General features: G+C 43.2%; 1 protein-coding gene across 6 annotated transcripts; it reads left to right on the top strand.

Moving 5' to 3' along the window:
* Positions 1-902: 902 nt before the first annotated feature.
* On the top strand, positions 903-21,045 carry AKTIP (AKT interacting protein). Of its 6 annotated transcripts, none has more exons than XM_006121122.5 (10): positions 903-925; positions 4,491-4,606; positions 9,052-9,257; positions 13,447-13,511; positions 13,589-13,689; positions 14,773-14,861; positions 14,939-15,037; positions 15,324-15,431; positions 17,757-17,817; positions 20,118-21,045. In XM_006121122.5, exons 2-10 carry the CDS (start codon positions 4,565-4,567, stop codon positions 20,226-20,228), a joined length of 882 nt encoding a protein of 293 aa, XP_006121184.1. In that variant the 5' UTR covers positions 903-925; positions 4,491-4,564; the 3' UTR covers positions 20,229-21,045. The 6 variants fall into 6 exon arrangements, 5 of the variants coding, with proteins under 5 accessions (XP_006121184.1, XP_075796389.1, XP_075796393.1 ...); XR_012906732.2 differs by lacking the exons at positions 903-925; positions 20,118-21,045 and adding exons at positions 1,023-1,173; positions 16,526-16,655; XM_075940274.2 differs by lacking the exon at positions 903-925 and adding an exon at positions 1,024-1,173.
* The last annotated feature ends 1,471 nt before the right edge of the window (positions 21,046-22,516 follow it).

Genomic DNA, 22,516 nt, shown 5'->3' on the forward strand with positions numbered 1-22,516 from the left:
TTTTTTCGAAAGAGCACTTTTGAAAAAAGGCGTTCTTCCTCGTGAAATGAGGTTTACCAACGTCGAAAGAAAAGCCGCGTTCTTTCGATTTAATTTCGAAAGAACGTGGCTGCAGTCTAGACGCAGGTGAAGTTTTTTCGGAAAAAGGCTACTTTTTCGGAAAAAAACCCTGAGTCTGGACACAGCCTTAGAGTGTCCATGCTACAGGACGCTGTTGGAGAAGGCACTAATTGTTCTTCAGTGCCCTTTGTTTGGTTTTATGTGCTTAGGAAGTGGAATGCACTGAGCCATCCAGAAACCGACAGTCTCTACCCGGGGCTGACAAATGCCCATTCAATTCACCACCCCTCGAATGGCTCTTTCACAGGTTCAGTGCTGCCAACAGGGCGGGCCCTTGTGTCACTGTTAAGGGGCCCGGACCCGAGCCGCAGAGCAGGGCAGTGGAGCTGGGGGGACACTAAGACCCAGTGGCGGCGGCACATTCTGCCTGTGGGTGAGGCGGCTCTGGGTGACTGGAAGCTAAAACCTCCCAGCCTAGGCCACGGGGCGGCGCTGGACCAGGCTGCTTGCCAAGGGTGGGGCAGGTGGAACATTCTTAGCGCCTCTGTCCAGGGCTTGGCTGTTGCTAGGTTTCCGCCAGTCACAGGCATGCGAGGCCTCACTAGTCCCGCCCCTCAGCAAGCGACGGTTCTGCTAGCCAATCGTTGTCATACCTCTCCCCGGATATCGGGCCTATCAGCCAATCGAAATGCATCTATCGATTTGCCCCGCCCCCTTGAAGGTGACACCTTTATCGGCCAATCGCTGTCACTCATAAGCGCAACAATGTCAATTCCTAGTCGTCCATATCCCCATGAAAGCCGCTCCCCAGTCCTCTAACCAATCGTCATCGTTCTCATGGAGAGGCAGCGCACCTTGGTAACAGGTGCGGCCGGCGTTACTGCGTCATAGGCGCAGCAAGATTTTGATTGGCTGGCGGGGCGGCCACCGAGCCGCAGTCACAACACAGACCTGCAAGCTCGGCTTGTGATTGGCTGACTCGGCCGCTAGTGCGTGTCAGAGGCCGGCCGGATATTGCAGCGGGGGGGGCGGGCTCTGAACGGGGCTGTGACGGGCGGCGGCCAGCAAGAAATCGGCCGCACTTGCAGGGACGTGTCCGGGGAGCTAGTGCGGGTGAGCGGGGTCTCGGGGCTGGCGAGCGCGGCGGCCCCGTCAGGCTCCCCTGGGAAAGCGAGAACGCGGGTTCCCTCTTGCAGGTAGCAACGGTGGCCGGGCGGAGACAGTCCGCGCGGGAAGGCGAACGCTTTGCGGGAACACCTGGCCCCTGCTTCGCGGGCAGCCTGCAAGGGGGAGGGTTGTGGGTGTTCTGCGCAGGGCGGGGGGGGGGGGGAGCGGTTGTAACGTGCTGGCTCGATCCTTCCCGCCGGCGATTGCCTCACTCCTGCCCCCCCCCCCCCCCAGTGGGGCGCGGCGGCGGGTCTGGCCTGCTCCCCTCAGGTGCGGTGGGGGGGGGGGGGGAGGCTGCGAGGGCGTCGCTGGCGGGGCCGGGTCACTTGGCGATCCAGCGTTTCCCACCGAGCTCCCGCGCGCTCGTTGTCGGAGCTAGAGCCGCCCCTGCTGCCTGCCCCGCGCCTGGCCGGCCGGGGGCTGATCCCGGGAAAGGGGTGACCAGCAAACTGCCTCGCGGGAGCCGGGTTTGCAGGCGGGGGTCGCTGGCCGGAGAGGTCTCCACAGCCCCGTTCGTTTCGCGTTTCTTGGGGTCACTCCTGCCCTCTGGCGATGGGGCTAGAGACCCCCCGTATTGATGGGGCTCGGAAGCGTGTGTCTGAGGGCGAGGGCAGAGAAAACGGGGCTGATGCTTACTCCTTGCGCTTTGACTCCTAGTGTATCTTTGAGATCTGTTGGCTGGAGAGGTCGTGCAGGAAAACCTGCTCACAAGGATGTGATTGCAAAGTCGTACTCTGGCTCGGGTGGATGGCTTGAAAATTAGGGGATGCAGTTTGAGAGGGGCTCACACTCTGAGTATTTGTCTGAGCACGGTTCATGTACTAATTGAATTGGTTAACTAGTTAAATTAGTGAAATCTATACTATGGATGAAGTCATATTGAGCTAAAACTGCTAATATTTGTATCTAGTTGAATTTCACCAATTTCTTCTATTTAAAAAGCAGACAAATTTTTTTGCAGAATTTTTTTCTGAAATTTTATATATTTGTAAGTGCTGCTTTAAGCTTAAAGGAGCATTCTTTCCGAGCTTTTCTGACTGGCTGAATGGACTCAAACTATGTAATAAAAATAGACTATTCGTCTTGACTGAAACTAGCCCTTGGTGATTATTATAAGAGCTATACAAGAAATGTACCAAGCCTAAATGGCAAATTGACTCATGGCTCATTACCCTACAGCTTCATATGGAGTTTATATAAACAAATTGTTCCAAAATGCTTTACCGACACCCAGTGGGTGAGGTAATATCTTTTATTGGACTAGTCTGTTGGTGAGAGAGACAAGCTTTCGAGCTACCCAGAGCTTGTGTATCTCACCAACAGAAGTTGATCCAATAAAAGATATTGCCTCCCCAAACTTTTATGTATCATAACCTGGGACCAACGGTGTTGCAACTGCACTGCACAAATATTTTAGTTACTACAACTAGCAATTGGGGACAAAGAGAACAGAAGAAATTGTGGAGAGAAATTCAGAGTTGGTAAGAGGTAGATAAATGAGCTGTACCAAAGAGGAGCTGCTTCAGATGTGCGCAGTGGCTAAAATCTCAAGGAGATAAAATAATGTTGAAAGGGAGCAGGGGCAGGCGAGTAGTAGAGGCAGGGACCTAAATGGTAGGTGTCTCGGTGAGAGTCCCAACTCTACTAAAGTACTTTCTACAATATTAGGGATGTTAGTGTCTAGTCATTTAAACGGTTATGCGACAAGCCTGGGTTTATCAGTTAATCCAAACAACCACACACACCACACCATATCCCTTGCTGCCTTTGTATCAGAGGCAGCAAGGGGAGGGATGTGGGAGCCAGCTTTTAAGTCCGCTCCCTGCACATGCCTGTCCTGCGGAACCACCTGTCCCCTTACTGCTGCCTCCCACAGAGCAGCAGAGTGGGAGACAGGTGGGAGACAGTGCTGCTTCTGAATTTCTCTCCCCAATTTCTTCTGTTGCACCCCCTCCCCATTGCTAGTTATAGTAATTACAATATTTATATGTAGTGTAGTTGCATTAGTGTTGGTCCCGAGATAGAAGAGAGAAAAGTTTGGTGAGGCAATATCTTTTATACTGATAGGGAAGCAGCAGCGCGGGGCATAAGGGGAGGGGACCAGCGGGAGCTGGTACGTGTGGGAAGCTGTCTTTTAAGCTGGCTTCCTGAATATATTGGCTCCTGTGAAGCTACCTGCCTCCCACAGAGGCAGTGGGAGCGGGGTATGATGGGAGCCAGTGCTCGTGCGGGAGCTGGCTTTTAAGAACCCTTTAAAGCTGGTTCTCCCCTCCTGGCCCTGTGAGCACCAGCAATGAGTAGCCATCTTGCTCCCCGCATGCTCTCCTCCCAGGGTGACAGGTGGGAGCCAGTCTGCACAGGGAGCCGCAGACCAGCTCCACCTGCCACCCTGCACTGCTGCCTTTGATACAGTGGCAGTAGCATGTGGGGATCAAGGCAGCTCCATGTAGCTGGTGCTAATGGAGAGGCAGCAGCATAGGTTGACAGCGGGTTCTCTGGAAGTGGGGCCAGGAGTATATTGGCTGCCAGCCCTGTCCCCGGGAGGAACATTTTAGTAACCATATAACCCTTAAAGTTGTTGTAGCTACACAATTACTAAAATAAATTGTCTAACATCCCTACTTTCTATTAGGATAGATGACCATACTAAGTCCATCTCATGCTTTTGTAACGAAAAATAATTTTAAAAAAAAGCTACAGAGACTGCACTCTGACTTTTTCCTATTCTTGGATGCATTTCAGTGCAGATGAAAATAAAATGACACATGATGAAAAGTCATCAAGTTCAGTTCCTTCATTGGGAATGTTAAAGAATTTTCAAGTTAATACTCTTAAAAGGCATGCTGTCTTGCAGAGTCAGCTGATCAAATCCAAAGATGAAAAAAAATTGCTCAAACTACAAAATAGGCTATTAGAATGCCATCCATAGTTGGACTTCACTGTTTGTAGGCTTACTTCTTTATTCCCCATTGAGAAGTTGCAGACCTGTTCAATGGCATCCTTCCAGAGAGAGAAGTGCAGACAGGAATGCAAAGAGAATGGATGTTCAAATACCATTTCTGTTGATTTTTTTTTTTTACAAATGTTTTGAAATACCGTGGAGAGCTTTTGATCTAGTTGAAGTTGATAATTACTATCATGAAAACTTTTGTTTCTGAAGTTCAGAATGAATGTGTAATATTGTCCTACTAATAGGCTAATGTGTTGGAATATTTTATTTATATTCCAACTAACCTCTAACTTCTCATTCTATATGTGTTTAGGATAAAAAGTGACATCTAAGTGCTGGAAGGGGTCTGAAGAAAACATTTGCAGCTCTTTACTTGGGATACACGTTATGAACCCTTTCTGGAGCATGTCTACAAGTTCCTCACGCAAGGTGGATATTTTAATAACCAGTATATGGATTATTAATTGTTCCTTTCTTATGAAGAAGTACTGTATAGTATCCCAAAAGAAATTTAAATTTATTAAAATATAAAGCTTGTAACTATCTAGTGACTTATAATGAAATCTCACACTCCATCTTGAAAAAGAAATCTTGACAAGATAGTGTTACCTACGTGCTGTGGGATTCTTGACTCTCACCTAGACATCCATGAGGTAAATGGAAGGTAGCTCTGATTACTAGAATTTGTAAAACTGAATCCTCCAACTTGCAGTATTATGCTGCAGCGTCTGCCTTTTAAGTATAAGCTAATCTGTTCACGGAAAACTGAAATCATGACTACCTCAAGAGGGGGATATTAGTAACTTGAATCATGTTGACAGTTTTATCCAGATTTAAGGTTTTTGTAGCTGTGATATTCTGGGCCAAATTTTCAGCCCAGCTTCAACTAGATGTTTGTTGAACATAAGCTGCATACTAGGGACTTCCATGTCTGTTTGACCTAAATGATGAACACAAATCTCAGGCTTCTGAAAGATTTTTTAAAACCTGTGTTCTGTCAGCAACTCTTGTGGAGAGCAGGGTGTGCTCTTCAACATGAGTCTCTCTGTGTGTGTGTCTCTCAACTCCTTCCTCCCCTCAGACTGGTGCTGGAATATAACAAAACTATGGATTGCCTTGTAGGTTGTAGGTTGCGATGATCGTTGTTGCAAATGAAAATACTAACCTTGACTGCCTTTCTAGCATTTGGTTGGGACCTAGTTGATTTAATACCTTAAAGTTGGGCACTTGGGTGGGGATATTTAAATGTGTAGCATAGAAGAAGAATTCTCTGGTCTTTTAAATGAAGCTACCATTTGTAGTAGATCTACTTTATTTGCAGCTCTGTGTGTGTCTGTGGGGGGGGGGGGAATCATGAATAAAAATACTGAAAGGTTGCTGTTGGGTTGAATACTTAGGATTCTGTCTGGTATCTTGAAAATTGTAATGTGCCCTCTTAAAATTAGTGAAACTGTTCAGATTTACATAAAATCTGGTTACAAGTACTGTAGATGCTTGTTCATAATCTGATTTATTTTTCAAAAAAATCCTGCTGTGAATAGCCAGGATCGGCTTATGATTGGGTTCTAAAAAGGCAGGGCAGCAGCAGCAGGGGACCCGACATGAGCTGGGGCAAAGCAGTCCCTGGTTGCGCAGGGTCCCAGATGCTGCAACTCTGCTTTTTAAATGTAGTAAGAGCCACCAGGCAGAGCTGCGGCATCTGGGACCCATCAGAAGCCAGGACTATTGTGGCCCGGCTCATGCCAGGTCCCCTGCTGCGCTCTGCCTTTTAAATGTAGTAAGAGCCTCATGGCTCTTAGTACATTTAAAAAACCAGAGTCGCAGTGGTCTGGGACCTGACCTCCCCCACACTTCTAGAAGAAAATGGTAAAAAGTCACTGATCTGTTTATAAGTTGACTCTAGAGTACAGCAGTCTGATACCTTATAAACAGGCCAGTATCAGATACAGGCCAGTATCAGACTGCTGTACTCTAGTCAACTTATAAACAGATAGTGACTTTTTACCATTTTTTCTCTACATTTGTGGGGGTCAGCTTATAAACGAACAGGCTTATGTTTGATTGTTTACTGAGGTGTGGAAGCTTCCTTCCCATCAGGTATGAGGACACTTCTGTATTGATTTCTAGCAAGGTAGACAGATTAGCCATATGTAGTTCAAATGGAGAATAAACTAAAAAGATGCTCAGTCCTAGTCTGAAGCAATCTTTTTAATCAAAGTACCCACACAGGTATTAACAATTTACAAATGCTCCTGAGAGAATTCTGTGCCCCCCAAAAAAGAAATTGTGCAACAATATTTTAAAATGTTACATATTTTATTTGTCAATAAATACATGGCACCCCTCAAGCGTAGCAGTATAGAGCATAGGGAAGTGGCTGCACAGAGATGGGAGATTACCTTGCAATGAACCCTACTCCCCACCTGCTACCCTCTCTCCCCCACGATTCAACGGTGAGACTGCACCTGATCTTGATATAGCACAAGGGCTGTGTCAGCCTCAGAAATACTCTTGAGTCCTATCTCACCTTCTTGCTTATTACCTTGGTGTGCTTAGCACGTCCAGCTTTGAAACCTCTCCTTGCTCCCATCCTGGTGTGGGGCAGGTAAGCTCAGTTTGGCAGAATCCAAGTATGGAGGAGCTTAGTCTATGTATGGGGAAGGTGGAATTGTCCACGTGTGTAGTGAGACAATTCTCTGTGGAGCAAGCTGAGTGTGGTTGGCTTGGTGTGGGGTCCCGATGCAGGGCAAATGAAGACAGAGACTGGATGGCAACGTGTGTGGGTAAGTGCAGTTCAGATTCTGGGGGAGAGGGCCTTGTTGGAGGTCTGGATGGGGGGGGGGGGGAGGGAAGGTCCAGGTGCATGGGACCAGAGAGCACCTCCCTGTATAATGACCTATCTGCCCTCCTGCAGCTGAGGAGCCATGGTGGCAGGAAGCAGGGTGATTGTGCAGCCGGGGAGGTGTCTAGGGATGGGTCGGACCTGGCCCTCGCTATTCTTTGGAGGGGAAGAGAAAGTCCTGTCCTCCCCAGCCCAGCTGGGACTAGTGGCTGAGCCTGACATAGGGTAGAAGCTAAGGATGTGAATGGGTAACTGGTTAACATCGTCCTTACTGGGTGATTCTTACATGTTAACTGGTGCCAAGGAGCATCCCCCTGCTTTCGGCCTGCTGCAGGTGGACGACTGCTCCAGCAGGGCCAGGAGCCTCCTGCCGTTGGCGGCAGCAGTCCCTGCCCTATGGCCAGGAGCCTCCTGCTGCCAGTACTGGATCCCACTAAGGCTAATCTAATATTTAACTGGTTAACTGATGATCAGGACTTTATATCGGAGTAGAAGCCACTTGCTGGGGCATTCCCAGCCTTTTTTCCCCATGGTAATTTGCCTTTCTGCAGACTCATCAAGGTTCCCAAAATGATGCACCTGTGGTACGGGGGAGGGGCGCATAACCTCTCTTGAAGCTTTCCTGGCAGAAGTCAGTTTTCTGCAGAGAAGTGAAGAGATATGGAGGGGACATGAATTCTGTACATGCTCAGTGGTGCAGAATTCCCTCAGGAGTACATGGAACAGTCTGTCCAATATGTTGTTCTTATTTAGCAGGAGAAAACACAATTAAAAGTGCAGTCTTAAGGCCTGTTCAGTCTTTTATCAGCATTCTCTGCTATAGTGCAAGTTATAGTGGGGGTAATCTTGATGTGAATGTTGTAAGATCTGTTCTCAGACGTTTTATGGATGCCACCAGACAGTCGCATGGTAACTTTCCATATAAAACCTGTTATCCTAAACATGCAGTCTAAATTCTAAGCTATAACCCAGAAGTTCATGTCTTGGCCTACCTGCTGAACCATAATTACATTCTCCCATATGTAAAATGAACACTTTTTCAGGCCTTTTGACTACTTAAGTGCAGTGGTAGTGATTATGTTCTTGGTAATAGAAAGCATGATAGTCGTTAGCTAGTTAACAGAGAAAAGTACTTAAACCGACCACATAGACATTCTGTGAATGTCTTCTGCATGGATGGCTGTAGGTAGCCCAGACCATCTAATGCCGTGGTCCCCAACACGGTGCCCGTGGGCGCCATGGCGCCCGCGAGGGCATTTGTGTGCGCCCGCCACGTGCTCGGGGCTGGCCTGGCCCTTGGGGCGGGGGGGCGCCGGCCCCAGCCGCTTGGAGGAGGGGGGGGGTGCCGGCCCGGGGCGCGCGGCTATGGGGGGGCCCCGTCCCCGCCCCTTGGCGCCTGGTGGGCGAATGGCCACGCCCCCTGGCGCCCGGCCACCACCACAGGTTGGGGACCACTGATCTAATGTGATGGTTAAAGACAGTAAGGATAGGCCTGTATAATATACCCAATTGTGTTATGCCTGCCTCAGCACAAACATTTGGCATAGAAATGCTTGAGCTCACTGCCAAATAATGTTCTCCATATTCTTACCTCTTCTTTATGATACTAATCATTTATTGGAATCATAGTTTTAAATTGCAGAGAGAGTGGTTAGTGGAATTGGTGGCTAATCTCAGTATATAAGTGTTAGAAATAGACTGATTTGGAAGCTGATGTTACATTACCTATCAGTTTCTAGTAAAATGCTTTAGGCATAATCTACAACTTTACCACCTCCTAATAACTAAAACAGCATCTCAGATTTGAACTTGCGCCCATAATAAAGAAACACTGTAAAGTAGCAACTTGTTAGGAGTCTATGACTATATAATAACAAAGTGAAATCTTTCAACCCTAATTAAGCTTTGTTGGTATATGATTGAATAGAAGTTTTACCTTGCAGCCTAAACTATTAAGTATTTTTATAAAAAAATAAACTTGAAATGCTAATATCTTATATAAGTATTTAGTATATGTAAATTTATTTAACAGAGACCTGAAATTGAAGAAAAGACTCTGCCTGGAGAGTTGAAAATCAGTCCTCCACGTGCCTCTATAAAGAAACAGCTGCCTTCTATTCCAAAAAATGCTGTGCCGATGACCAAACCTGCTTCTCCTGCCCCTTCATCCCAGTCTACAAATGGAACACATGCCTCTTATGGGCCTTTCTACTTGGAATACTCTCTCCTTGCAGAATTGTATGTTGCTTTTAGTTTTAAAATGTTTTGCCTTTTTAGCTCAGTGGCTTTGTACTTAAAACTTAAACACGGTTGGCAAGAGTAGATTTAATATTAGTATGGAACTTGTAAAACCATATCCAGAATTGTCATTTAAACACTAAATCTGGTGAAATTACCATAGTTTATCATAGAGCTTGTTTTTTGGCTATAACTTTGAATGGGCCTCTTGTACATAGTAAACTTAAAATCCAAATATACCTATCCTCATAAGATTAATTAATTCCATTGCTTTTAGGAAGGGAAGTATGTATTTTAAAAAAAGTATAGTTAACTAAAAGCCAGTGAATGTCCAGCAGGAAGTTATCATGTTATCTTCCTAATCTCACCATTGGTTAATGTGGTGACTTACTAAGACTAGGATAACCATATCTACTGTTTTGACTGACAGTCCCTTTTTCAAAGAACAAAACAGGACAAATGCCCACTTTTGTCAAAAAGGTGGGGTGCAGAGGAACGTGGGAGGAACTAGTGGCAATGGGGGAGACTGAAGCAGTGGGTAATGAGGCTCAGGTCTGTGGTAGGGGTGTAAAATCCCATTTAATTGAGTAACCGGTTAAACATAGTATTTAACGGGTTAACCGATTGGAGGCTGGTGAGCGGGGAGGTTTTCTCCAGCCTGGCTGGAACAGCTCCCTCATCTCCCTCTCCTCCCCAGGCAGGGACTGCACTGGTCAGGCTGGAGCAACCCCCTGCCCATGATAGTGGGTAGCTGCTCCAGCCCTCACCAGTTAACCTTGACCAGTAAGCTTTTTGGTTAACCAGTTCAGTGCTCACAACTCTAGTCTGTGACTTGGGCCAGCCCCGTGGGGGGGATTGGTAGTCTCGGACAAGTACCTGGGGCCAGCCCTGTATGGAGAGGGGCCCTCAGTCTATACCCATATGTCTCATTTTTCCTTTGGCAAATTATGGTCATCCTAATCAAGGATTTCCAGACTTTCTCATGCTGTTGAATTTTCCTCAGTCTTGTGACTGCTTACGTGGAAATTCAATATTAGAAAAATAGTATTTAGCCATCTTCTAATGAATTTTGCCATGAAATTTATAAGGGGTGGAGCCAGTGAAATGTAACTAGTGATTGTTCCATGGGCCAGCAGGAAGTGCTTTCAACCAGTATTTCAAGGATAAGTCGGAGCAAGAATGCATAAAAAGCACATTTTGTGTAGAAAATTTTTCTTAGTTACGTAACTTGTATAGTGACTGTGCTGAGAAGCTATGCAGCTGATTTGTGAATGCAGTTTCCTTGAGCCCTGGTGCAAGTGTAAACTTTGAAATATGCTCTTCCCACGTAAAAGTCTGAACTGAAGAGAACTCTTCAAAAATATTTTAGTTTATATTTAGAAAGTTTACATTTTTTTTTCATGTTTGAGTTTGACATGTTAATCAACTTAAGATGCCAATGTCGTGAAGAGCAGCGGAGAATAATGGTCTCCTGTTTCTAAGCAATTGTTGATGGCATTATGGAAATCTAAGTCTAAGCAAAAGGCACTGGATACAACAAATGTTCTTTTTAAATGAGGTACTGTAACAGATTGTGTCATCTAACTTTGATGCTGGTACAGCCATAGACAGTTGTTCATTACAGGTTGAACCTCTCTCATCCGGCACCCTCGGGACCAGACCGGTTCCGAACGAGAGAGTTTTGCAGACTACGGGAGGTCAGTATTTTCTAGCAGCATTATCACTACTTCCACTGCTTACTGTGCTTTTAGAAGACATTTAGGGGTAAATTAGAGCTTAACAGCACAGAACACTGAGGGTATGTCTATACAGCATTCCTCTTTCGAGAGAGGAATGCTAATGCAGAAGAATGAAATTGCAAATGAAGTGCGGCTTTGAATTTCCCATGCTTCATTTGCATAACTGCATCTGGGCGTTATTTTGAAATACCCTATTTCGAAAAAAGAAACGCTGTCTAGATGCAGTTATTTTGAAAGAAAACCCTTCTTTTGAAATTACCCTTAAACCTCATTTTATAAGGAGTAAGGGTAACTTCGAAAGAAGGGTTTTCTTTCGAAATAACTGCATCTAGAGAGCGTTTCTTTTTTTGAAATAGGGTATTTCGAAATAACGCCCGGATGCAATTATGCAAATGAAGCACTGGAAATTCAGATCCGTGCTTCCTTTGTAATTTAGTTCCTCTGCATTTGCATTCCTCTCTTGAAAGAGGAATGCAGTGTAGACGTAGAGAACTGGTGGGACTGTGGGACACTTGGCCTCACCCGTGAAAAGTGGACATCTGGCTAACTAAAATCATTCTGGACGACGGATCTTTTTGGATAAGAGGGTTCTGGATGAGAGAGGTTTAACCTGTAGTTCATTGCTGGCCTGCTGTGGTTCAGCTTAAAACAGACTTGTGTGTATGCCAGCTAATTAGAGAAGCTTATTCACAAATTACTGTTGCTAAATATTGTGTTAAGCATTCCATTTCAGTGAATGATTCTGTAAAATTCTATTTAGTATGTCCAACACAATGTTGGAAACATACCAACTTTTTGGTTCCCCTCTCTGGGAACAGCAAACGTGTTGTATTGTGCTCTTATTCACTCTCAGCATTGCAATGCTATTTCCATTATATAATGGGGTCTACTAAAGGGTAAAAACAATACAAAGAAAGACCAGGAGAAAAATCAGTTGTAATCCATTTGACACGAAGGGCTTAAAATCATGACGTTAGTGATGTCCATGACAAGAAATGGAGGGCTCAGCTCAAACTGTTGTGGCCAATTTCAAGTGAGTGGGAGAGAGGACAAACAGCTATTGAAGCTCAGGTCATATGTTGAATTTTTTTTTCTTGCTTTGGGTTTGGTGATTCAACTGTTACCAGCTCCTAGTACTCTAAGGCCTTGCTTGTCTAAAATATTTTCTTATACTTGCCTACCCTCCTTGGCATCTTCACTTGCCCTATTCTTTTGCCATGCAACCTTTCCCCTTGATTTAGTAGTTATCATTATTATGGCTGAAAATATTGTTTAACTTTACAGTTAAAGCTATGGTTAATATTAAGTATCCATGGTTCTGAGGGTGTGTCTTTTTTTGTTTTTGTTTTTTTTGTGGTTTGTTTTTTTTAATTCACTACCCCTTCCCCAAATCCCTTTGTCAGATGTTGCTTTTACTAATGCATTTTCTTGTCTTTTTGAAACCTGTCTCATTCATTGCTGTGTAAATCCCATGCAAGTGAGAGAACCACTGTACAGGAACAAAAAACAGGACTATGTAGCACTTCAAAGACTAACAAGATGGTTTATTAGGTGATGATGAGCTTTCATGGGCCAGACCCACTTCCTCAGATCAAATAGTGGAAGAAAATTGGCACAACCATATATACCAAAGGATACAATCAAAAAAAGGAACATGTATGAAAAGGACAAATGAAATTTCAGAACCGAAGAAGGGTGAGGGGTAAATTGTCTGTGAGCTAATGATATTAGAGGTGATAATTGGGGAACTCTTTGTAATGGGTAAGATAATTAATGTCTTTGTTTAGACCTAGGTGTAAAGTGTCGAATTTAAGCATGAATGCATACCCATTACAAAGATAGCTTCCCAAATTATCACCTCTAGTATCATTAGCTCACAGACATTTACCCCTCACCGCTCATCCCCCTTCTGTTCTGAAATTTGATTTGTCCTTTTCATACATGTTCCTTAATTGTATCCTTTGGTATATATGGTTGTGCCAATTTTCTTCGACTATTTGATCTGAGGAAGTGGGTCTGGCCCAGGAAAGCTCATCACCTAATAAACCATCTTGTTAGTCTTTTAAGTGCTACATAGTCTGGTGTAGCTGAAACAAAAAACAGGACTAACACGGCTACATTTCTATCACTACTGTACAGGAAGAGAGTAAAAATGATTTGATGCAGTACTGACTTGTTAAATTCATTAATATTTTCCCTCCTCTTTCATTTCCAGTAAGTTTGCAAGAAGAAGAGTAAGAATTTCTTGCCAGTATCTCTTTAAATGGTGGGAAGGTGTTCTTTAGTCTCTTACTCATACACACATCCACTTTCGGGACCGGAGTTCCTTGTTGACATATTGGCAACACAGCAGTAGCCTTACCTGTGTACTGAGAAGTCTTCTGGAAAGTGCATATGCTAATGCAGTTCTTATACAGATCTTTGTACTAAATGACTGATTATTATTACAGCACTTTGGTTGTAAAGCAGAAGCTTCCAGGAGTCTACGTGCAGCCATCTTACAGATCAGCATTAAGTAAGTTCAGGAGTCATTTTTAAATATGATGATATTCAAGTCATTTTTACCCAACTCATAAAACTCTTCTCTTGCAGTGTGGTTTGGAGTAATATTCATAAGACATGGCCTCTACCAGGATGGTGTGTTCAAATTTACAGTCTACATCCCTGATAATTACCCGGATGGCGACTGCCCAGTAAGTGCTGGTGTAATCTAACAATAATTGTGAGAATTTCATTTTCTTTTATGGAGTTAGGGAATGGCATTTGTTCAGCTCCTGGAATTGGCTTTGGTCACTGGCCGGTGAAGATTAGGAACACACTTCTGACTGTCTTGTACACCCTACCTACTGTTGGTGGAGGATCATCTTGCTACTCAGTGGCAAATCCTCAGTGCCTGCATAGTGGGTGAGGTTGCCTTTCAGGCTCTTCCAGTTCTATTAGAGTTTTAGGACCTCGTTGTGGTAATTGTAATTATGAGACTCCTGAATCGTAGTCTCCCTTAAAGGAGTTTGACTGCTTAAAGTAGATGATGACAACTCCATTTCCACCCTCACCCAGCTTAAGTCAAGAAAATATTTTATCTCATAACTTCATGTTTCCTTTTGTTGTATAAAATGACACAGTATCCTGTGCCTTTGTATCCTGTGCCACAGTATCCTGTGCCTTGTTCCTTCCTATGCTAAAACTTTTTTAGGATTGGCAGCAAAATATTCTTACTTATGAAATTGACCACCTCTGTCAATATTACTGCTTCTAGAGCATAAGGAGGATGTGCTTAAACCAGGTGTTTTAAATTTGTTTGCTATTGGCAGAACTTTATATCCACAAACTCCTGAAGGAAGCTTAAATATTGTTTTTAAAGGGACCATATCGGTGGGGAATCAGTTTAAAAAAAAAAATTAAAAATGGTAAATTCTGCACCTGTTCCAAGATCCCCCTGCTAGTTTGGGGGTTTAAAATCATTTTTCTATTAAAAACTGCTTTCTTATAGATACACAAATAGTAAAGAACTAACTAACTTTAAAGAGGAAACAGAGAACTGGCCAGACAAAATAATGTCAATTTTACTTTGTACATATGATTTTCTTCTTAATTCAAGCAATGTAACAGGTTGTTTATAACAAAAGTAGTGGAGGTCCTCTTAAGAGTTTGGGCACCCATTAACGGGGCCCTAAAACTGTAAAAATACATTCAAGTGAATGTTTATCATATATCGAATAAACCATGGGCTTGAGTAATTTCACTAAAGCAATTTTGACCTCTTATCTTTACCACAGCGCTTAGTGTTTGATCTACCAGTCTTCCACCCACTAGTAGATCCTGTCTCAGGAGAGTTAGATGTGAAAAGAGCATTTGCAAAATGGAGGTGAGTACTAATATACTGGTGTCCAATACAGAAGAGCTGTACCAATGCCCCTTGCTAATTAACTACTCTCTTCTTAGGCGAAACCATAACCACATTTGGCAAGTACTAATGTATGCTCGCAGAGTCTTCTACAAGATTGATACAACCATTCCTTTGAATCCAGAAGCTGCAGTGCTGTAGGTGTCATACATTTTTTGACTATGTATTTAGAACTTTATATTCTGTTTTCATCACGTGTTTTGAATTACTTACAGACAAAATGCCTATGCCAGAGTCTAAATTAAATAGCAAAATTTACTGTTAGTTTTTAACACCAGTTTATGGTATCAGCTAGCTGAACAAACTTAAAATACCCCATTTTCTCCCCCCTCCTCTACCCTCTCCATCATACTGAAAAAGCAAGACTGCTTTACAACTTGCTAATTTCATATGGTGAAGTTTTAAGAAATGTCTCTCTTACAGATATGAAAAAGATATTCAACTGTTCAAAAGTAAGGTGATAGACAGTATCAAACTATGCAGCAATCATTTATTTGATCAGCCTAAAATAGAAGATCCCTATGCAATTAGGTAAGTAGCTATGCAATGTACTTCTGTAAGTTCTACTGTCTGAATTCAAGCACACTCGGTACAGTTTTTCGGTTCTGGTCTAATGACCCTGTCGGTTTCTTTCTTCTCCTGTACAAAAATCCCTTCATACACATTTGAATTGGGGTAGTTGATGGTTAATAATGATTAATGCAGGCTCCAGTTTCTTTCAATCTTAACCAGAGCTCTTCTTAAGGACTGAGAAAAATAGTCACTTTGTGACCATTAAATACAAGATAGGCTTGATTGTTTAGCATGAGTAACTAAAGCATTTCAAGGGGCCACTCAAGGTGAAGTGGCCCTTGAAATACTTCTCCAGTAATAGGAGATAAAAGGAGAAAAGTTTGTGGGGGCATTTTTCTCCAGGACACAACTGATTTCCTCCACAAACTCCCACATTAACAACTTCACTCAGACCACCACCCTTTCCACCCCAGTTGTCCCCTCACTGTATACCAGCACCCCTCACAATGATTTCATTTCTGCATATCTTGAGTATTTTACAAGACAATGGATAACCTTTGGATATCCAGCCCAACTAATCCACTTCATCCTCACCCATAATTTTACATTCATTAGCAAGCACTTTGTCCAATCCATGGGAACAGCCATGGATACGAAGATGACTATCCAATAAGTCAGCGTCTTCATGGGCCACCTTGAAGACTTTCTGGACAAATGCACCATAATCAAGGCTATACCTGAGTTCATCAATGATATTTTCATATAGGCAGACAACTTAAACTCTCTGAGAGTATTCCACCACATCTCTTTACATTCTCTCAGGTACTCTTACACCAACTTCCTGGACACCATAATCATCTTCAACAATGGAATCCCAAAGGCAACTTTGTACAAGAAACCTACTTGTCACCACACTAGTCTTCACCTATCCAGTAACTACCCCAAACACACCAAGAATTCTGTTAATCTATGGTAGAGTGCCTGATTATTGATAAAGCCCCGAGGAAGAAGGGCTAAACACAATCACAGAATGGGCCACCTAAATACCCTACTTTGAAACAGTAATGAAACCGCTTCTGACCGCACACTTCTGGTGTCTGTCACCACAACAGGCAGGAACCCACTGGGGGTATCTTCAGTTACAATCCATTGGTGATGGCAACCACATCCTGAAAGATCTTTCCTGCACCCCACTCTTTGGTCTTCAAACGACTTCTAGCCTCTCCTAGCTCATCATCAGAAGTAAGTTCCCTACAGACCAGAACATACCAATTCCGTGTCATCAGACCCTGCCAGAAGAAGAAATGCAAAACTTGTAGACACTTTCCCACTGCTGTGGTGATCCTCCTCCTCCTCCTCTCCCGCCTCCCATTCCCCACAATTCACCTGTCAAAATCCATTGCTCCTATACATGCCTCTTGCAACCTCATTCACTGTGCTAAATGCCCCACTAACCATGTGGGTGAAACCAGTCAATAACTACACTCTCGAATGAATTCTCACAAAAAAATAAAACAAACACCACAGAATGCGTCTCCTAAAGCATTGACTATCTGACCTCTATCATTCTCAAAGAGAATCCGCCCAACATCTGAAAAACATCTAGCTTGGCATATTACATTCATAACATTGCTAGGTACTAAAAGTCAGACTGAGTAGACACAGTAGATTTATGGGTTATTACAACAATCTAGAACCCACTTAACCCTTCCTCCCAGCTTTTTTTCCCTTTTCACTTATGTCTGTAGAGTTGTTGGCAGGCCATTTCATCTTGAATGGTCCCTTGAAATGTATATTAACTATTTATGCTAAACAATCTGACACTTGGCATATGTTTTTTTTAGACCTGGAGAAAAGCTCTTTGCAAGAGCTCTTTGCTCTCCAACAGAAGACACTACCTCATCCACCTTGTCTCCAATATCCCCGGACCAACATGTTTACTAAAAGATTGCCAAGCTGATATGTACATTTCCTTAATAAATATCCATTAAATCCTTGGCTTGCTTAGTGAATAATTGAGAAAAGAATCTGTTCTCTGAGGACACCCATGGAACAAATCTGCTATTTTACAAGCTGAACTTCCGTGTAGTTTGAACTGTTGGAGTGGCATATTAACACACACTGAAATTTACAGGAGTTAGAACTCTCACTAGTCACTTTGTGGATTAGATGTTTTTTTCCTCCTACCAACATCTAATCCCCAAAGGAGAATCGAAATGTTTTGCAGCTCACAGAAAGCTGAGTAAAATTGTCCCACTGTCATTTCTTTAACTTTTTTCTGAAGTAGGGGAGGGAAAGTGTAAAGCAAAATCGAGTTCATAACACTTCTGTTTTCTCCTATAGCTTTTCTCCATGGAATCCAACTATACATGATGAAGCTAGAGAGAAGATGTTGACTCAGAAGGTATGTAGACAAAGTCCATCTTATTTATCCTACAGTAACACTCGTGTTTTGGGCACTATAGAGCCAGGGATGATCTTTATTTCTTTTGTAAAGAGCTTGTATTCATTATTAAATCGTAGCTAGGTTGGGCAGCTACGTAAATGTCTTGACTCTCAAGGACAGAGTACCCAGCAACTCACTTCCAAAATAATCTTGGCTACACAGTTGTTTGCTGCCAAGGAGCACAGTTAAAGGTTTGTGTTTTATTTCTAAAGAGATGTCAAGTGATGGAAGTGATTGTTAATGACCAACACTAGCTACTGTCTGGTAGCCTGTCCCAGGTTGGATATGCTCAGTACTGTGTGTCTTTCATTTGCCCTGGTGACTTGCTTAAACACAGTCACTTTCTTCATTTGAGAAGATTCCTTACCTCACAACATAGGAGTCAGAACTTACAAGCAATGTAATTAGAACTCTGCTGGGAGGAGGGAAATGCTTTACTAAAACTACTTGGATGCTGCTGTTCACCTGAGGAAATGTGAATTGAACAGCAGAGCCCAGAACCCTTCTATAACACTGAAAATAACTTCCCCAAACGATTTGGTCAATGCCAGAGTTGCTTATATTTTGTATTGCATGGAGCATAAGCCATGGTGTTTTCCTGGTCGCTAGGGATGCTGCTGTCACTCCCTGTGCCATGCAGATACATAAGTATGTTACTGTTCCGATATCTGTGGAGTCTAGGCGTTTTGGACTCTTACAGTACTATTGAGTCATAGAATATTAGACCTGGAAGGGACCTCAAGAGGACATCCTGAAGAACTAGTGCATTGTCTAAAAGTGATAAATTGGGCGTACACACAGGCCTCTCCATGCTAAAAGCCAAAGAGTCTACTATGCAACTCACAGCAAGATGGTGGCTAGATATGCTGTATAGAAATCCGGAACCTGATTTCCTCTCTGATCTTTTAGGAAAAGAGCCAGTCGGAGGGCTGGATCCAGCCTGCCTAGCTCTTCTATCTGGCCTGCATGGCAGTTCCTGGTCTCACCCCCAATGCATTGCCTAGGAGCTGAGACATGCGAGCCCTTTCAACTGCTTCTATTTAAAGGGCATGCACCTTCCCTGTGGCTGCCAGGCAACAGCTGCAGGGAAGGCGCAAGCCCTTCCCAGCTCCCAGGCTACATGCTAGCAGCAAGGCTGGGAGCTGCAAGCCCTTAAATAGCAGGAGTTGAAAGGGCTCACAGCTCCCACCGCCCACCCCAACTAACATGATGCCTGGGAGCCACAGGGGAGGCATGAGCTCTTTCAACTTGTGCTATTTAAAGGTCCTGCCCCTTCCACGGCGGCCCACAAACACTTCAAAAAGTGGACCCCTTCAAAAATGATTGCCCATCCCTGCTTTAGCATCTAGCCAAGTGAATGCCTTAGCCCCTTGCCTGTTGCCATCTGCAGCTTGCTAAGATACTATTCTACTTTCTCACTCAACTTCAAACCTACATTCTGCTTGTTCATTCTCACTTCTACATCTAGCTTAATAGTTAGATAAAGTTTTGTTAGTTAATAGATAAAGCATTTTGTTCTGTACTGTTAAATGGTCTTCTCATTCATCCATCAGTTTAAAGGAAATTAGCAGTGCTACAATATTGGCACTTATCAGTGCTAGGGTTACAGTTATTTACTCTAGGATGCTGGAATCCTCTCGGTTTGGGAGCGTGCCCTCTGCCTTGTGCACTATGATGCAGAACTGCTTCCATCATCAAACCCTGGATCTTGTACAGTAGCACCACTATACTGATAGTGTACACTATAGTGGGACCAACTTGAAGTCCAAAAATGGAATTAGCCTTCTTACTGTTGATGTAGCTTCTGTTAAGGTGTAAATAGGGTTGAGACCACGTTTGACTACAATAATCTTGGTAGGGAAAGTAGCAAATGCTTGTTATGATGGGGTTTTGGGAATGGGTATGAACAGAATACAATAAAAAATTATTTTAAAAAAAACCAACAACCTAGCTTCTAGCTTTAGGTGTAGAGTAGCAAAAGTGTACCGCAACATTGAGATTACTTCTGTCACACTTTGCATGTCTGACATTAGTACTGTGTAGTCACTTTATGGCACATTGGTAGCCTGGTAAATCAAAATGTAGTAGACAGCTTGTATAGTGTGCATGAATAATAGTATCCATGTCTGCGATGCAGGGGTGACTATAAAGATTGTCAAGTGTGGTTTAAAAAAAAAAAAACCCACCCCAACAAAAAACAACTAAATGCTTTTTTGTCACCATGTAGTGGTTTCTGATTCTAACTTTGTTCTGCCTAGAAGAAGCCAGAAGATCAGCACTGCAAAAGCATGCAGGTGTCTGGGCTGTCTTGGGTAAAGCCTGGTTCGGTGCAGCCTTTCAGTAAAGAAGAGAAGACCATGCCTACCTAATTCTTCTGGACCATGATGCACAAAACACTTTGTGGGTGGAGGGAATGTAACTGAGAGAGAAACGGCAAGCTGGCAGTTTCCTTCTTGACTAAGGATTAGTAAAAACTGAACGATAGCAGTGACTTAAGTAAACCTGCTCGGTGGATTTTATGGACTCTTCTCAGTGTTTTACATTTACATTAGGTTTTAACAGCAGCCTGGAGGCTGGGAGGATCTGTAAACACTACAGTACTTTCTATTAATGAAGACTCCCTAGGCTGGTAACTCCCAGGGCTCTAAAAGGCCTGGAGGGTTTGTTTTAAGCTTTTTTTTTTTCCTTTCAGGAATAGCAATTTTAACTCTTAAGGAACTGGCAGAAGTATTAGCAGGAAAAACTGATGCCAGAGGTAAGCTGTGTTCCTGTAAACTAATATAGCAGAGTTAAACACTATATTTAATGGTTTTAAATACATTGGTTTCTATTGTAAATACATTAGGATTTTAAATTGTAAATAGTGGGCTCAGTGACTCCTACTAGCACTTTCAAGAAAGGCAGAGCTGAGATCGGCACTCAGCATATGATGTATTACTGATTTGCAATGTTGTTGTCACTAAAGCACACATTAGTCTGACAAGGTGAGAGCAGTGTGTTGGGTTTACCAGGCTCTATTACATAAACATTACAAATCAAAGCTTTATTGGTGGTTTTGATCTAATAAAATCTTAAAGGCGGTTAATAGACTTCCTCTGTGTTCAGACTGCAGGGATTACTAGGCTAGAATGACTAATGTGTGTTGTTAGTGACATCTTACAAAATAAAAAAAACCTGTTAACCTTGCTGCATTGTTCTTTTGTTTACCATGCATTAATCTTGAAACAAAAATCAAAGTAGTTGCTATGAAAATATCAGATTGTATTTTATAGATATTCTCTTTGGACATAAATCAGTTTTATCTACATGCTTTGTCCAGGGTACTAAAAGGAAGCCTTTAGTCTTGTGTGCACACACAGATTTCAAATGGGAGTTGACCTGTGACACTAGACCTTTGAGATGGGGCAGTCTTAACTTTTCTCATGCACTAATGTACCTACTTCAGTTCCAGCTTCCAAACTCCACAGGCAATACTCTTGTTTTGCTTCTCATGCTCACATTTATTTTTAGAGAATTTACACTCAGTTGCTCATAACATGCTTTGTATTAAACCATTGCTATCAGGCTACAACAAGTAGTGGTTCTCTGTATCCTATAGAACAGTTTGGTTTTTGAATTTGCTTAATGATAGTTGCCATTTAAAAAACCCAAACCCCTGCTTAACTGCATAGAGACAAATAGTTTGAAGGGATCACAAATCACACTACTGCTGCTCCACTAGATTTATAGATTACAGAAAGAAGAGACTATTGTGATAAGCTAATGCATAGCCTCCTGCATAACAGAGGCTGTCAGACTTACCTGAAATTAGTTCTTGTGTGAACTAGAGTGGTGTTTCTTTTTTGGAAGACATCCGATCTTCTCCCTCATTAGAATTCTAAGTGAAGACACCACAATGTTGTGGAGTTGCTCCAATAGGATGGTATCTAATAGAAAGGCCTGTTCCATCCCAGCATGATGTTAACTCTGACAGATGTATTGTGTAAAATCATGCCAGTGTAGATGTAGCCTCCCTGTTCTAATGCAAAGAGAATAAGCAGGGGCAAGATTTAAGGCCTAAGTAGCTGTTAGCTCCTGCTGAAGGTAATTGCAGTGATGCTTCTATTACAAGTGCCACAACAAATAATGATGTTCTTGTGCCTAAGCTTCTCCCTGCCTATAAAGGACAGAGTAAAATGGGCTAGGGGTTATCAACCATCACTGCGGTGTTCCCCTGCTGAGAATAAAAATTACTACAGGACCCTGGGTGGGGGGAGGGCAAAGCCAAGCAGGGCCTGTAATCACCTTCAACTGTGGGTGAAGACCCCACAGTGAGAGAACTGCTGAAATGGAGTAATCTCAGTTTCCATTTCCTAAAATGCCCTTATATAGCTCCCCAGTTTGTGTGGCCTTGGTCACACTTTCCTATTTTAAACAGGTTCTTTTCCATCCTCCTCCTCACGCTCTGTTGTGGGAACGACTTGCAAAAACTAGTTGATTATCTAGCAGAGACACAAGTAACTTGCCTCAAGGGAAGGGTTGTTGATTGTTCCTTGTGTACACCTGTGTTTGTAAGACTGGACCTTGAACCCTTCCTTTTCTGTGCTGCAAAAATGCATAGTCCCTTTCCCTGTAGCCACAGCTACCATAGCAGCTGGACTATGGACAGGGCTTGCCA

This window comes from Pelodiscus sinensis, chromosome 12, assembly GCF_052426305.1.
Source record: "Pelodiscus sinensis isolate ZL-2025 chromosome 12, ASM5242630v1, whole genome shotgun sequence".
Lineage (NCBI taxonomy): Eukaryota > Metazoa > Chordata > Testudines > Trionychidae > Pelodiscus > Pelodiscus sinensis.

Excerpts from the sequence above, each read along its gene's own strand:
- AKTIP (XM_006121122.5), top strand. The coding sequence starts at position 4,565 with ATGAACCCTTTCTGGAGCATGTCTACAAGTTCCTCACGCAAG. Across the intron at positions 13,690-14,772 it reads ACCCGGATGGCGACTGCCCA|CGCTTAGTGTTTGATCTACC; the intron begins GTAAGTGCTGGT and ends TCTTTACCACAG. Across the intron at positions 15,432-17,756 it reads GAAGATCCCTATGCAATTAG|CTTTTCTCCATGGAATCCAA; the intron begins GTAAGTAGCTAT and ends TTTCTCCTATAG.